Source organism: Acanthaster planci, linkage group LG17 (assembly GCF_054643075.1).
Source record: "Acanthaster planci isolate LZ-2023a linkage group LG17, COTS_SCS, whole genome shotgun sequence".
NCBI classification, from domain to species: domain Eukaryota; kingdom Metazoa; phylum Echinodermata; class Asteroidea; order Valvatida; family Acanthasteridae; genus Acanthaster; species Acanthaster planci.
The window spans coordinates 1,837,955-1,854,141 of record NC_141793.1 but is presented as its reverse complement, the minus strand read 5'-3'; the positions used below and the strand labels follow the sequence as shown (position 1 = coordinate 1,854,141).

The 16,187-nt window shown below is 43.2% G+C and overlaps 1 protein-coding gene across 7 annotated transcripts in view; it reads left to right on the top strand.

Annotated features, from left to right (window-relative positions):
• The window catches only part of LOC110975142 (phosphatidylcholine translocator ABCB4-like), a 30,887-nt gene that overhangs the window by 10,156 nt on the left and 4,544 nt on the right, over nt 1-16,187 (top strand). For 4 of the 7 annotated variants that reach the window (XM_022227362.2, XM_022227353.2, XM_022227305.2 and 1 more), the window contains exons 2-23: nt 2,564-2,832; nt 3,298-3,488; nt 3,773-3,985; nt 4,909-5,080; nt 5,860-5,984; nt 6,149-6,265; nt 6,468-6,522; nt 6,697-6,810; nt 7,220-7,330; nt 7,649-7,774; nt 7,867-8,070; nt 8,435-8,864; nt 9,321-9,353; nt 10,596-10,613; nt 12,944-13,074; nt 13,266-13,421; nt 13,655-13,768; nt 13,956-14,033; nt 14,492-14,575; nt 14,797-15,000; nt 15,684-15,784; nt 15,980-16,120. In XM_022227362.2, coding sequence (XP_022083054.2) covers nt 2,581-2,832; nt 3,298-3,488; nt 3,773-3,985; nt 4,909-5,080; nt 5,860-5,984; nt 6,149-6,265; nt 6,468-6,522; nt 6,697-6,810; nt 7,220-7,330; nt 7,649-7,774; nt 7,867-8,070; nt 8,435-8,864; nt 9,321-9,353; nt 10,596-10,613; nt 12,944-13,074; nt 13,266-13,421; nt 13,655-13,768; nt 13,956-14,033; nt 14,492-14,575; nt 14,797-15,000; nt 15,684-15,784; nt 15,980-16,120 — 3,170 coding nt within the window. In that variant the 5' untranslated portion in view covers nt 2,564-2,580. The remainder of the gene's footprint in view (nt 1-2,563; nt 2,833-3,297; nt 3,489-3,772; nt 3,986-4,908; nt 5,081-5,859; nt 5,985-6,148; nt 6,266-6,467; nt 6,523-6,696; nt 6,811-7,219; nt 7,331-7,648; nt 7,775-7,866; nt 8,071-8,434; nt 8,865-9,320; nt 9,354-10,595; nt 10,614-12,943; nt 13,075-13,265; nt 13,422-13,654; nt 13,769-13,955; nt 14,034-14,491; nt 14,576-14,796; nt 15,001-15,683; nt 15,785-15,979; nt 16,121-16,187) is intronic. The other 3 variants (XM_022227324.2, XM_022227315.2, XM_022227335.2) reach the window with 3 other exon arrangements.

Sequence of the window (16,187 nt, the reverse complement as noted above, 5' to 3'; positions counted from 1 at the left end):
AATTTGACTGGACTGATGGTCAACCCAGGCACACACAACTAGTATTTCCTTTGCCAAAGCTCATCTGGGCAAAGATCTAAGCCTGCGGTTGTCTTTTGGCTGTAAATCCTAGGTTACCCAAAGTTGGAGTAGACCTCTATGAATAGTTTTGGGCTTAACTGGACATGTGCAATGCATACCTGTAATTCTCTGTCATCATAAAATTTAAGTACTGCTTGGATTTTTGCATATTTTATATGGATACGATTGTGAGGGTTCCATGCCAAACTGACGAGAGGTCTTGTGATGCATCGGTACGCACATGTCATCATGGTTATCGCATAAATTTTCCGTCCCCACCTTGCGTGATTTTTCCCACTTAGTGAAATTAGCACAGCGTGGGAAAGATGAATCGTATTCTCATACGCCAGGGCATAATTTATCTTTGGACTACATGTAGCCAGGTGAAAACATATTTTAGACAGGCTACAGTAAATAGCCTTGTGTACAGATGTTGAACTCGGCTTTAGTTCTCGTTGATATTAAAAGACCGAACCATGTGTTCAACTTTAAAAGTGTCATCGAAAGTTACCAGACATTTGTTAAAAAAACAAATAATTGCAGAGGAGTGGCTTAGGCAATTCCAGAGGTGTTTTCTTGGACAGAGTGACAAATCCGATCTGTAAAGTTCCGTGCAGGGAGGAAGTGTGTCTCCGGTATCTGTTTGTTTGGGACGCCAGCTTCCCAAGACCACTCTTCCCATGGTGCCAGCGCCGCATTTTTTTCCCACCTCTTTTTTGGGCCCTTTCTACTTTGTCTTTTTAACTAAAAACACCCGTTCTCTCATCTTAGCCCACATACCTGCATTCGCATGTGACTGAATTCCTAGTGTTGAAAATGCGAGGATTGTGGGTGTTTGGATTTGGAGGGAACAGGCTGGAATTGTAGAAAGACAAGGCTATTACAAGTTCGCTGTACATTTTGGGAAGAATGGACCATACCGTCTGCCATATATCTCAAACTTGCTCCTTTCACTCCACTTTAAACATTCATTCTTTATGTAAACCATATTTATCTATTTTCAAGAATGTGAGAATCCATTTTTTTCAGCTGATTTCAGCCTTTTTGTTTAATTGTTTAGTTATCGACCCTGAATTTCAGCTTTTTTGTACACCTGGTCCGTACAGAAGTATGGGAACCTTTTACATTTCAGCTTTTTGCTAGCTGTTTTCGGCTGCAGTTTTAAGTGGCCACTCACACCCCTGTATTTTGCACTTAATAGATTAATAGACTGAAATGGTTGTCATTCATGAGGAAGTATCGTTAAATACCTAAACTCAAGGTCACTTGTTTGAAATCCCAAAGGTGAAATGTAATAGATTGAATGGAGAAATTATTTCCATTACAATCAAAGATAGGGATTCTGGTTATAAAAACGGTACCTTTTGATTTCAGTCATTCTGTAGGGCTTTTTTGAGGGTGCTGTAAAAAAGTGTAATCACACGGCTGCCCAGTTTTACCTAACGAGATTTTGCCAGCCAAAGTGCTGTTTTGTTTTTGTTTTTTTATTGAAAAATTCGATGTGTTGTTTCTGCGTGATGTTTCAATGGAGACACTGCTAGCTCTTTCTGTACCAAAGAATATCTGGAGCTGATATGCCTGAATGAATCTCATCGAACAAAGGCAGTATACCACACCAGGTTTCTGAGCCAAAGGCAATGGCCCTTCAACTGTGAATAAGGGCAGATTTTGCACTACAGTGAGAACCCTCAAAAAAGGTGGAACCGCGCACAAAAAGTTGAAACTCGGGCTGGCGCATTATACCAATGCACTGCAGTGAACTACTACAAGTGTATGCAGGTCACATAATGAGGCTCAATTGGTACACTGTCGCATTGCACAGATAGACAATTGATCTGGAGGTGTTTATGGATATGTTGCCATAGGTTTCACAAAAATCTTGTGGTCCTAAAAATGGAACTGGAAAAAAGTGGTGGATTTTGTATGCAGGGACATGTTTTTATACTTCCTAAAACCCAACTTTTTCTGCTGTTTTTTTTTTTTCTTGCTGTAAGCTAATGGTGCAGTCCTCTTTTTTTTAAAACCAAAATATTGTTTTCGTATGCAGTTAAAACTTGCACGAATACTGTATGTTGGATTTGGTGGCTTTCTGTTTCGGCTGTTTATTTTGTGCAGTCAGATTTTGTTACCAGAGAAAAAAAGGGTACAATATCTTGGTGATTCACCTGTAGTTTTGGGAAACAGAAAAAAGTAATTTACTTCTTGACTCTACATGGATTCATCCCTGCTAAGTCTCCCTTTCCGCGTGGGTCCCTCAGAAATTCTCCTGGAGGTTTCTTTAGCAGATTTTATGTGTTGAGATAGGCAGAGCTTGGTGACGGTTATTCAGGTCTTGATGCCCCTTGAAAGTTGAAGGACTTACAAAGAATCTGCAATTGGTTTCCTGCACTGCAGAGAATTAGAGAGATTAATGGAAGAATCTCATCAAGAATGCCAGAGCAGAAAGGGTTTGTAGTGGGGAATTTTCTGAATAGGAGTACAGCTTTGTCCTTCTGTTCCACAGCCGCTGACCCACAAGATATGACAGCCGAAGAGTCCCAGACTTGGGCTGCCAACAATGCTGCCCCTCCCAGCGAGCCTCCCCCTCCCTACAACAGTGTAGAGGTTGACTTTGCCACAGCCAGCAATGGGAAGACCGCGGCTGCACCACTGAAGATGGGGAAGGTTGCAGAGAACGGCAATTCGCCGAAGAGGAAGGGCAGCCAGGAGGGGGAAGGCAAGGAGAAAAAAGAGAAGAAGGAGGAGATTAAGCCGGTCAGCATCATCCGACTGGTGAGTCCTCAATAGAATCTCTTAGGATTGGAAGGGTTGCGTGCTGGACGTACCAGGTAGTAACAAGATGAAAGTTTTGGGGGAGCATTTGCCTGATGGTGGACAGAGCCGACCATCAGAAACATTTGAGTTCAAGAGTTCATTTCAGAACCTCACTGACGAAGCACATCCATGTGATGTTGCTGCTCAACTCTCTCATCATAACAAGCTCTTGCTCTGTGACTTTTCATTGCAATTTGCAGTTGAATATATCGCCTCTCCCAATTTACCAGGATTATTTGACACGTGGAATGGATGTGTGTACATGTACATAAAAAAGAATGTTTTGTGGACCGGTCCAAAATTAAAAACAGTCAGGGGCATACTGCTGTTTTGATGATCAGTCGTTGTCCCTGTTTGTCCCATTTGATGTGGTATGTATTAGCCCCACTTTGGTTCATCTTTGCTGTCTTGTCCCCTTTTCAGTATCGTTTTGCCAGTGCATTGGATATTCTCATCACGCTGTGCGCCGTGGGATTCTCCATCGCTCAAGGCGTGTCCTTCCCCCTTCTCTTGCTGTACTTTGGCGACATCACCGACGCCTTTATTGGTTCGGGTAATTTGGGCGGGTCCCTGCCTGCAAATACAACCGTGCCTCCTGGTTTCTACGAGGACCAGTAAGTACAGATCATCATGGCCCGGTAGTCTGGTCCCTCAAACTCATAACTCACGAACTCACCTTTGTCTTTTGTTGCCACATTATAGCCGAAATATTCAGCTAGATGATGGACTCATTCATGAAGAAGGAACGGAAAATTACCATAAGATTCTGAGTGGTTTTTATTTAGTCACGGAGGACCCATATGCAAATCACTGTGGAGTTTGCCCTGTGGGTACTCTATTACAAATGAGCGCAATGACCATTTCCGACATGCACTTTTTTTTTACTCGGCCCGTGTAGATTCCTGAACGAAATTGTCAGATTCTGTGCCATCTACGCTATTCTGGGCGGGGCCATGATGGTGGTGGCCTACTTCTCCCACTCGCTGTGGAACACGACGGCCTCCCGGCAGATGTTCAAGATCCGCCAGCGATTCTTTGCCGCCATCCTCCGGCAGGAGATCGGCTGGTTCGACACCCACGAGAGCGGGGAGCTCAACACGCGACTGTCCGAGTAAGCACATCAGTAACCACATAACTGAGTATTTGATGACCTTTAAGAGAAGCTTGCACCCCACACATCAGACGTGATCCTCCAACATCTTTCACCCACACGATATCCATTTTCATGAGGATGATGAACTGAAAAACTGTGCAGAACTCTACCCCAACTGTACGCCCTCTTGCTAAAACAGTCAAGTTACGCCCTTGTAACCTTTCCAGACCATTTAAAATGGGAGAGGAGGTCTTGTAGGACTTTTTAGGATTGAAGACACTTTAAGCCCATCCATACTTCTGTGTGCGGAGTAAGGTCTGTTAAAAGTTAAAAATGCAGATAATGAACCATTGAAGGTTCCCAGCCCCAAAATGCTTAATTAGGTCAGTTGATTTCGTTTCGCTGCAGAAAAACATTTAGGGCCCTGCATTTTCAATCTTAGGAGAATCTTTCTTCAAATCGATTACGACCCAGTCTAACAAAAGGGGTCACAGAAGACACCCTTAAGTTTAAGGCTGTTGGAAGAATCTTACACAGAGCAAATGAGATGGAACCCACATCATCTTGAACCCACTTAAGGACCATTTCCCTGAGGGTGCCAAACTGAGTGATACATTACAGCAAAGAGTTCAATTTGCTTGTTCTAAAACTACAAGAAGACTTGACTTTTTAAAAAATGGCCAAAGACCCACACATTCTAATGACAGTTTTTAATGTTCAGTTTGTGTGCGGTTTGCATCTACACGCATTCTTGCCTGAAAATGTAAAGTTGAGACAACAGTGGAAGTAGTGATAGCCTTGCCACCAAATGAGACAGGAACCTTGTTAAGAATGAGAGTTTTTGATGTCAAAAGTTGAAATGTACAGAATCCACCGTGGATTCAGGAAATGCTCAGAGAGTTGAAGTTGATTGATGTCATTTTCCTGCTTGAACCTTACAGCGATGTGCAGAAGATCAAAGACGGCATCGGTGACAAGGTGGGCCAGACTCTGTACCTGCTAACCGTCTTCGTAGCGGGCCTGGTCCTGGGCTTTGTCAAGAGTTGGAAGCTGACGCTGGTCATCCTGGCTATCTCCCCGTTGGTCATCCTCAGCGCCGGCATCATGACCAAAGTAAGACCCTGACCCCGCACCGAGCTGCTTAACAAATTCCTGTGCTTACCAGATATGAGCTGGGAACCAGTCTATTCTGTCCCCTCAAAAAGTAAAGCATGGGCCATTTTGATCAGTAACCCACTTCTTCAAAGCAAAAGGTTCCCTTAATTAGCATAAATTTATGTGTTGCAGCTCTGTGAAATGGGTCAGAAGTTGAAGATGAGTTAGCTGTACACATTTCTGTGGCCTTTGTCTCTTTTCTAAATCCATTTGTAGGCCTTCACGGTATACGAAATTGAATTATTGAAATTCCCCAAAACAGCAAAGTGGCTCATATTAAGGCAGAATCTCTAAAATTAGGGCCAAGCATTTTCAGGCCATGTTTTTATCCCAACTCCAAAGTTGGCAATATGACCCAGATTTGAGGCTTTTGTAGCGTGGTTATTACCTTTAGTTGACGTGGATAGACAGGGAACTGAAGTCTAAAAATCAAGTGTGAACAGTGATTGAAAAAAATTGGCTGCCGGGTTTATTGACTTTTCTGACAATTAGAATTTGATGGTGTTGTTCTAGGTGTCTTCAGTCTAGATGGCATTGTGATTTGTCAGAACGCTCACACATTTGAAGTTTAAGATGGCATTTCAAATGCAGCACTAGCGTAGCACCAAGGCGGTAACGGTGCTTTGTCGGATCAGGCTGTAGTCGGGGGTCCATACCACAGCACATTTTACTCTATGCAGTTACCGTCATCAGTTCAAATTTTGGTTATTTTCTCCATCGTTACTGTTCCCACGCAGGTTCTTCAGAGCTTCTCCCAAAAGGAACTGGATTCCTACGCCAAGGCGGGGGCCATCGCCGAAGAAGTCCTCTCCTCCATCAGAACGGTGGTGGCGTTTGGTGGACAAGAAAAAGAAGTTGACAGGTTAGCTCTCATTCCTGACACATTAGGGCTGCGATTCAGTGACATTGTTGGATGGACCGGTAAAATTGCTTTTTTGACTTGTTGAGGTACAGTGCTTGGTTTGTGCACAGGTGACCTGTTGAAGAACTGTCTCAAATGGTCAGTTCCATTTTTTGTTCTTGTAGATATTCTGTCAGGCTTTCTGAAGCGAAAAACCAAGGAATCAAGAGAAATACAGCCCAGGCTGCCGGTATCGGCATCGTGTACCTGGTTATGTTTGGTGCCTATGGCTTGGCTTTCTGGTAAGCACCGGTATTATAAATATGTTACGTTACCTTTGAGTTATTCGACCATTGTCGAATTGACATGCTGGTATTGCTGTAGCATTACACCTGTAGGATCCTTTTGTTGTCCAAGTGTCTTCATTGTTATATTCTGCCATCATCTTGGCAGTGAAATCAAGTTTTGTTGACACAGAGTATGTATTGTGGTTAATTTTCATAGGTATGGTACAACGCTGTTCTTGAGCGCTGAACTGGAGCCAGGAGACATCCTTGTGGTAAGCTTGACACCAGTCTTTCCTCCTGATGAAGTTTGATAATTGGATCTCAAAAGTATCTCAGAGCGTTAGGATCAGTAAAAGGGAAAGACAGCATTCCTGAAGATGTCATGTCGTGGAATTTTATTTCTTTTGATGTGAAATGTTTTTCTTCTTTATTCGTTTGGCTATCAGGTGTTTTTTTCGGTGTTGTTTGGCGCTTTCTCCTTGGGTCAGGCTGGACCGAACATCGGCAATATCTCCCAGGCCAGGGGGGCGGCAGCCGCTGTCTGGAAAATCATTGACCAAGTGAGGCCAGCAATCATTTTTTCTCGATGGTGTCAAAATTCAAACTTGCTCTCACTCGCTTCTTATCGAGTTTGATGCTAGCTTCTCAAAGTCTTGGTTTCACTGGCTGACGTCTCTACTCATACCATTGGTGCTGGTTAGGCCCCTGTTAAGCAGACATATGCTGCTTAGTGAAATTTTTGCATTGAGCAAAACTGTGTGCTGGTAAATTTTTGAAGTCAGGGTACCATCAACCCAGCAACTTCTTTTTAGCAAAATTTATCTTCTGTGAGATTCTTGGACCCAGCTGTGTGTGCTTTTGTAATAGTAACTCTGCAGACTTTGGCTTTTGTGTGTGTTTGTCCCTAAGCAAGGCGCTTTGACTCGATAACGTATTCTCACCGTGCCGTCTGGTTCCCAACTCATGCAGGTGCCCAGTATAGACAGTAGTTCAGAGAAGGGTCTGAAACCAGACTCCCTGACTGGTGACATCAGCTTTGAAAGTGTTCATTTCTTCTATCCCTCCAGGCCTGAAGTCAAGGTACCAAGTTCTTTCAAGGTTTTTTTTTTCAATTTACCGGTTTTACCACATGATTATGAAATGTAATTTGTAGCAATCTGCCAATGATTTTGAACTAGGTTTCAATCTAGGACCAACAAATCCCCAGATGGAGAAAAGGTGCAGTTATTACCTTTAACGTGCATTTGTGTAATTGTTGCCCATGATTTGTGTTCAGCTGAGGTACAGCAAACATTCCAAGTCCTGAGAGAAGTCATCTCTGCTGTTGGAAGTTGGAGAACTGCTATTATGAAACAACATCAGAAATTCAGAGATGCACATATTTTTGTGGCCCAATAGGTCTTGAATGGTTTAGACCTGGAGGTCAAGCGGGGTCAGACGGTTGCGCTGGTGGGAAGCAGCGGTTGTGGGAAGAGCACCACCATTCAACTCATCCAGCGATTCTACGATGCCGCACAGGGAACGGTAAGTCAGGTTGCTAGGTTCACAGTGTATGCTATTTCAAGTTTTGTTGGAAAACACTGTGTTTGAAATGTGAAATCCTTCACTCTTTGAAGGTGAGAATTGACGGCAACGACATCAAAGACCTGAATGTGAAATGGCTGCGGCAACACACGGGCGTGGTCAGCCAGGAACCCATCCTCTTTGGCTGCTCCATCGAGGAGAACATCCGTTACGGTCGCATGGACGTGACCATGGAGGAAATCATGACTGCGGCCAAAGAGGCCAATGCCCACGACTTCATCTCGGCACTTCCGCAGGTGAGAAAATAGTTTAGGGTGCAACACATAAGGCCATTTCTAAATAATTTGGCTGTGGCTAGAAATTATGCACAAGTCCGTGGCAGTGGCTGCAGCCGGTTCCCATAGAGCCGTGTGTAATTGTAAGCCACAGCCAAGTCATTCAGCCACAGAATAATTGCAAAGGAGGCCAGTGGGCCATAGCGTCACATTGGTACTTCTGCCGACAGTGAAATAGTTTTTGAGGAAATCAGCAGAGAAATTCAGTTTTGGAGAAGAATTAAAAAAATTGAAAAGTAGAAGTTAGAATGCGTGAGTAAGAAAGTTCTGTGTTCTTCTGAAGCAGACAAGAAGTGATTGATTTTATGTACCATGGTTCTGATAGGGTTACGAGACTTTGGTTGGTGAGAGAGGAGCCCAACTGTCTGGGGGCCAGAAGCAGCGTGTGGCCATCGCGAGGGCGCTGGTCCGCAATCCCAAGATCCTCCTGCTGGACGAGGCCACCTCAGCCTTGGACACGGAGAGTGAGGGCACCGTCCAAGCAGCGCTGGACAAGGCCCAGAGCGGCCGGACCACTGTGGTCATTGCTCACCGCCTGTCCACCATCCGCAATGCCGACGTCATCTGTGCCTTCAAGGACGGTTTGGTGGTGGAACGGGGCACCCACGCCGAGCTGATGGCGCTAGAGGGCGGTGTTTACCAGCAGCTGGTCTACATGCAGTCGCGCAAAGAGGAGAAACCAGAGGAAGGAGAGAAGTCGGAAGATGATCTTGACGATGACGACAAAGAAGAGGAAGAAGAAATCAAGAAAGAAAGTAAGCATCTTGAGAAACTTCTTGATGATTCCTGGAAAAACAAAAACAGGGTTTTTAGAATTCAAAATTTTGCCTTTGAATAATCAGAAAATATACCTCAAGACAAAAATAGCTAAGCAATGACCAGTGGTAGAATAAGCATACGGAAGTTGGTGGATGTATTCATGGCACATAACTATGAGTTACTTTTGACATAGGGTTTTCCGCCTTACAGCTAGTCTTGCAAAAGTGTCACACACATGCCGCCATCTTAGCCAAATTTATGGTAGCGAATATTGTGGGCTGTTTGGGAATATTAAACAAGGGTCCATATGCCTCAGTGCACCCTGTGACATTGTAGAGTTGCTTTGCGCTTGTCCATGTTGATATGCAGATGCAAACTTCCATGATATAAATTTATTGCTCAACTTTCAAAACCGGTGTTGTTTTTTTGCTCTTTGCTAACCAACTTCTAAGCTCCTAAAAAAAGTGGAGTGGTGATAAACGACAGTAAGTGGATACGTTTGAGAGATTTTTTGATGTAGTCCTGTGCATAAGTGTCATCTTTAGAAATAGTGGATGGGACTTTGTGTTTTGTGCTGGTTAAAAAAAGTCGCTGCCCAACCATTTTGCTCGTCTTTTGACTTTGTTCCAATTTCTTTAATGTGTCTGTTTGCTTGATTTTATTTTCTCACAGAGGCTTTCTTGCTTGTTTTTTTGATAATGGTATCAATTGCTCTTTTGTTGTGGAAAACTTTCATGTTCATGGGATGTTTGGGGTTTTCAGCTGTTCTCTTGTGCTTTTTGTTTTCACAAAGTGGTTTTTGAGAAATTGAAGAGAGAAATGTATTTGAGAACTGAATGATACTTGCATGTGTAACAGAGCTTTATGATGGGGCTGCCATCTTGTTTGTCCACTGTTGGAAGTGATGCAACCAAACTGAGGCTGGAAGAAAAGTAGTCTGTTTCCTTTTATCGATATGAACATTTGTATTACTTTGGTATACTGTTGCAAGACTAAAATGGCTGCATCATGATAAAAGTCCATTCCTGCCGACCTTTCACAAAAAGACCTCAAATGTGCAGCTGTCGGGACAGCGTTCGTATGCAAAAAAGAGGAAACAAACAGTTTTGAAAAAAAAAGGTCCCTTTCCGGCCCTTTGTTGAATTAGAATGCAAAGTAAAAGCGAGCTTCTTGACTGTCTCACTTGAACTTTACACCTGTTTACTTTTGTCGGATTTATCGGTATGCTTGCTGGTTTGAGAGGGTTATGAAATCAGTCGTATTTTCGGCACTGCCCACTCCGTGTATCTGTTTACCTCTTTTTGGTTGGAGCGATAAAAAGATATGGGTCCAAAGTTCAGTAACTTCAGTTCTCGTTATTTTTATCCAGATGGTCTGATTTCCTGTTTTGGTCATGAAAAGTAGATCCAAAACCTGTGTGGAGACCTCTCCATGTGAGGAAGTTGTTTTTCTTCACGTCCTTTGAAGGTCAACAAGTTGACATAGAAATTGCTTGTTTAGACTGATTGTTCTCTGGAAAAGTCTGAGCATTTAGAGTAGTTTTTCTGTTTGCTTACCTTCCAAAGTTGCTTTTAAAAATATTCTGTCTGGCTTCCAGTGCAGTCACCTATATGTACCAATTCTTTCATGAGGGAGTCATGCTTTTTTGCCTCTCTATTTGCTTGCTTTTGCCCCTTAAACATTCACATCTGACTGTCCTTTTATTTCCAAACCTGAACCATAAACAGAACGTGAAAAAGATGTGGGTAAGTTATAAAAGTCTCCAAAGCTATCATCAAAATTGTCATGTATTCATCCATGCTATTATCACACACCACCTCAAAACATACATTTATGTGAATGATTTGTTTATATTTTTTTACCAAAGAGTAAAGCAGAAAGTGTGCTCTTTTTTTGATCATGAGAAAAGCCCTGTGGGAAAATCATCTGCTCTTTATTGTAATTTTCTGTTTCCAGTGGTATACGATATTTTGCATCCTGTATCTTGAGTAGATATTTAAACAAATTTTTGGTCAAGCTTGAATCCCCAAATTGACATGAAGGGAATCTGAAGCATTCTATAAACTGAGCCACATGGGCGTGTGACAATCTCATCGGCAAAATGCTCTTGAAAAGTTGTTCCCAAAACCACATCGTCAACAGTTGTTTCCGAAACATTTGAAAAGTCGGAGCAATTTTTATCAGAGTTGATGTTTGAAGACAGGGCTGACTTTTTTCCCCCCTTTCTCCTGAAAGAATTCACTGACCAAAGATGGGAGAGGAGTAGATCTGAAGCTAAAATAGGCTCAACTTTCATGCACATGCATTTCTTTCACCTGTCATCCCTACTCGTTTCACACTGGTATCTGCCACCCTTTCCAAATGATTTGTGATCAGTACAAAAAAAGTCTCATCAAAAGTGCTTGAAAACCTCAGGGGAAAAAAGCTGAAAGTTACGCTTTGAAATGTACATTATAGCCAATTTTGGTAAATTTTGAAGCATTTAGAGTTCTTTTTGTTTTGATGTCACAACATTGTCATAGTTGGACTAGTGGAGCATTTTTGCAGGGAGTCAACAAATCCTCATTGAATCATGTGCAATGCATTGTAGTCTCAAAGAGCTGCTAGCTACACAAAGTTGGCTTTACGAAAAGCAGCTGACAAATGAAAATACATGACCAAAACTTACATGTTAATGTCGAGCAGTGCTGTTTCCCTGTCAAAATAAGCCCTTAAAATTAATGTCATCAAGTGTCAAACACAAATGTCTTTCATGAGAAAGCAGGTAAACCAACCAAATTCTCATGGTAATATATAGTGCACCTCACTGGTTCACTGCTGACGCTGTGATTTTTCCCAAGGGACATACCGGCTAAAATTCTTGATTTTGGCTTAGTATAGCACATACATCTATGGAAAGTGCTGGCTAATGGCTGGGGCTTTTTCCCAAAGATGTCAGTGAGCTTGCTAGCCTCAGCCAAGTAACGTAGACATGGTCATGCTAACCGCTTAGCAGCTCTGTGAAGTTAACCTCCTCTCATGCCCATACATCCTGGTTTTGAAATTCATCATCTTTCCTGTCTCTTTTCTTTAAAATTCAAAGTGGAAGGAATTTGGGGAACTCATCCACACCTGTTTAATAGATTTGATATCTCGTTTAACACTTATCACTTCTTGGTATTTTGTTGTGGCCATTTTAAATTCTTGCCATAAATATTTGTGACGTCCTTTGACATGTGAATCATTGTGGTGACAGGTGTGCTTGGTAATCAATTAAACAAATCAGAAGTGAACTTGATGTTATAACCAAAATGGTTTTCATGGGTTTAATCTACAATGTCAATAAAGAGCAGGTAATCAACATGAATTACTTGAGAGGTTTTCTTTGGACTTGAAAAACAAAAATAATTGCTTGTTTAGTAGATAAGGTTCAGTAGGGGTGAAGGGCAAAACCCCAGCTGAGTAAAACATATTTAAAAGATCACAGCAAGGAAGCATCATCTCAAACATGCTGTCGAAAAATTTCTTTTCAAAATGTACAAATATGGAAAGCTGTCGATAATGGGAGACTTTGAGATGCTGGTAGCAGCAGACACACTGGTCCTTTTTTAATACAGTATTGAACATGTTCAGAACAATGCTCACATGCTCAGAACTGGTAAAACAGACCGGTGTGTTTGCTGCCACCAAGAGTCTCAAAGTCTTCCATTGAAGTACAATCCATGGTTCCTGATTATGGCAGCGTCTACAGGCAGGCCCCTCTCTGGGTGTCTCTTTGTCCTCTGAGACCGTCATTGTCTCTGCTTTGTCTCCGGTGGGCCTCGCGCTTCAGTTTTATGGATTTAGTCCCCTGATTTCATGATCCCCCGGTGCAGTACAGTGCAGCTACATTTTTGCTGCAAGAACACTAACTTGTCCAGTGTGCGATGCCCAAGTTAGAAGTCTTTCATTTTGGTTCCGATGGCGAATATTTGGAAATGATTCAGACGAAGCCAAACTTGATACAAAGCTCTGATTTGGGAAATGGCCCCAGACACTTCGGCGGTTTCATAGACGGAAAATGCGATCTATTGACCTGTTGGTTCTTTGTCTACAGAGGGCGCTGCATTGATGGACAGTGCTCGGGCTGACACCCCAGGCACACCCCATGCTCGTACATCCAGCTTCAAGGGACTAAAGCGCATGGCCTCTACGGTGTCTACTCACTCCAAAGAAGGGGAAGAAGAGGTATGGAGTGCAGAAGCTAACAAAGAAAATCCCGATTATTTCAAGTGGCCAATCCTTCTCCAAGATTCTCCAAGATCTTGGGTAGATTTTGAAGGACCACGGAGGGTTCCAAATTTGAACCCAAAAAGTTTTTTCTGGTAGCAGTTGATGATTTATTTTTTAAATCCTTTTAATTTCATTTCAATTTTCAGGAAGATGAGAAGGAGGTCCTTAAAGCTTTCAGTGCTGGTCGTATCATGAAACTCAATGCTCCTGAGTGGTTTTACATTCTCGTGGGCAGCATTGCAGCTGGTATCAACGGCGCTGTGCAGCCCGCCTTTGCTGTGGTCTTCAGTCGGATCTTGGAGGTAAAAGCCTTTTTTTTAACCGTTGAACTCTGCGAGATACACAGATGAAGGGCTGAACAAAAAGTCCCATATTGACACCTACTAAGCCCCTCGTCATGGGCCTCTTACACAAGCGAATAGAGGAAATGTACCCTTTCCTAGACAATTCAGTTTAGCACCTAATGACACCTTTGCACCCCAGGAATCCTATTTGGCGCCCTCTGAGAATTCTCCTGTCTGGTTTTGTCTCCTAGGTCTACAGCTTGGACAAAGTTACCCAATTGGACGAGATTAACCGTCGAACCACCCTGTATTGTCTGCTCTTTGCTGGACTTGGTATTGTCACCATGGCAGCAAGTCTTGTGCAGGTGAGTTGGTAGCTCGCCGTTGAGAATCATACCCACCCTTTTTAAGGTTCTTGTTCCTTATGGAACCACATTGGTCTTTGTTAATGTTCTGCGTTCTTCTCAGAATGCACATATTTCTTTCGGATGTAATCACAGGAGGTCCATGGTAGTGAGCCCTTTTTCAGAATTTCTTTGTGCTAATTCTCAGGGTGCAGCGCTTGGAAAATCAGGGGAAGAGCTGACGATCCGACTGCGACACATGGCATTCAAAGCGATGCTTCGACAGGTAATAACCCCCGTTATACCTCCCAGGCAAAAGTAGGAGTTTGTCTGAATCAACTGGCTGTGGCTGACCGCAACACAGGAATCTATGGGAATGGACTATAGCTGCTAGCTAGTGGCTTCCATTGGCACGTGGTGGGTCTAGCCGTAGCCATATCATTCATGATAGCCAGTGTTCTCCATTGGTGCATGTGTTAGATCTAGCCATAGCCATAGCCGGAACACTCTTGCTAGCCAGTGGTCTCCATTGGTGCAGGTCTCAGGTCTAGCCAAAGCCATAACATTCATGGACAGCCGTCTAGTCCAAGTTCAATATCTTTAAAATCCACGCCAAAATCCACATCCATCGTGACATTAAAAAACGTTAAAGAATACAGAGACAAGTCCAACCTCACCCACCACTTTGTCTTGGGCTCCAGCGGAGTTTTACCATTTTTGTACTTGTACGTTTTTGGGTTGCAGGAGATTGGATGGTTTGATGACAAAAAGAACAGCACCGGTGCCCTGACAACAAGACTAGCCACAGAAGCTTCTCAAGTCCAGGGGGTAAATTCTGTCCTAAATGTTTTCACAGTGCTAAGAAACATCACCCATGATCAGCATGCCAGTGATTAAATGTTAATTCTATCTTTTTATATGTAAGTTCTTCCTCACTGACTCCCCAAGGATTGTGTTTAAACACCTTGTTCCATTGATCTGTTTCAGTGTTAAAAGAACTAGAATTCCACCTTGATTTCATTATTTATATCTTGTCGGGTACCCACCAGGCCACCGGTGCCCGTATCGGTGTCATGATGCAGTCCATCTGCAACATTGGCGTGGCCATCATCATCGCTTTCATCTATGGTTGGCAACTGACGCTGCTGGTACTGGCCTTCCTCCCTTTCATCGCCATCGCCGGCGCCATCGAGTGGCAACTGGTGCAGTCCTCGTCACAACAGGACAAGGACGCCCTGGAGATCTCGGGAAAGGTACGGAGAGGGTCACTGAGTTGCAGGCAGCAATATTGAACCGTGGCCTCTGAGAAAATGTCATATTTTGCATTGACACTGCCATTGTGTGCATGTCCTGTGCATTTATTGTAACTTGAAGAGTGCATGCGATTTGGCAAGTCACCACACCCTCATTAGTCAGAACAACACTTAGGCAGTGTTTGAATTACTTAGCTGTGGCTTGAAATTGCACACAACTTTAATTATGGGGGAATTGTTTGTAGTCACAACTGTAGACTCGTGCAAAATTTCAAGCAGCAACCAAGTACTTTGGACATGTCCTTTAATGTGAGTGAACAACTTCTGTGTGAACCTGGTGCCACTGTAGTAATGGCTTGCTAATTTGTGATTAAATATTCATGAGCCTGACTTCTGAACTGAAACAGTAAAACCTCCTGATCTGTAAAGCGCAAGCCTGATGTTTGCCTGAATTTCAACCTTCTCCTGGTACTGAGGGAGAAGGGACTTTAAATAACGGTGGCAGTGGTGGGATTTGTAGGTCAGAAACCCCCAACTTGGGCTATTTTCAGCAATGTATTAGCTGCTTCCAATGTGGCTTTGAGGTTGCATTTTTGTAAATGATTTTCAGGCATAAGCTACCTACTTTTATACCGACATTTGTATTTGCTCCAAGTTGTCAAGGTTTTTATCTTTGATATTAGATTGCAACTGAAGCCATTGAGAACATCCGAACCGTGGCTTCGCTGACTCGGGAGGAGACGTTCTACAAGAACTACGTCAGTCTTCTGGTTGGACCCCACAAGTAAGTCTTCGTAAGGAGAGAAGCCAAATTAGTTCCAAGGCTTTGGGATCCTGGGGAGTCCCTTGGGGTTTCCCTGATACTTTTTATCAGTCCGGGATCAGAACTTTGTCAAACTACCTGTTTTAATGAATCATCCTGAGCTTTCTGGACCAACATCACTGCAGAGGATTTCTCGTTTTCGTGCTTGTTTGCCAGGACCAACATGAAGCGGGCCCAGGCCAGCGGCCTGGCTTATGGCCTCTCCCAGGGGATCATTTTCTTTGCCTATGCTGCAGCCTTCAGGCTCGGGGGTCACCTGGTGTTGATTGGAGAAATGGAGTTCCAGAACGTGTTCTTGTAAGTGCAAAGTGCCTGAAGGAGAGTGTTTCATTTAATGTAAGCAGTCAAGCAGTGATGTCTCATA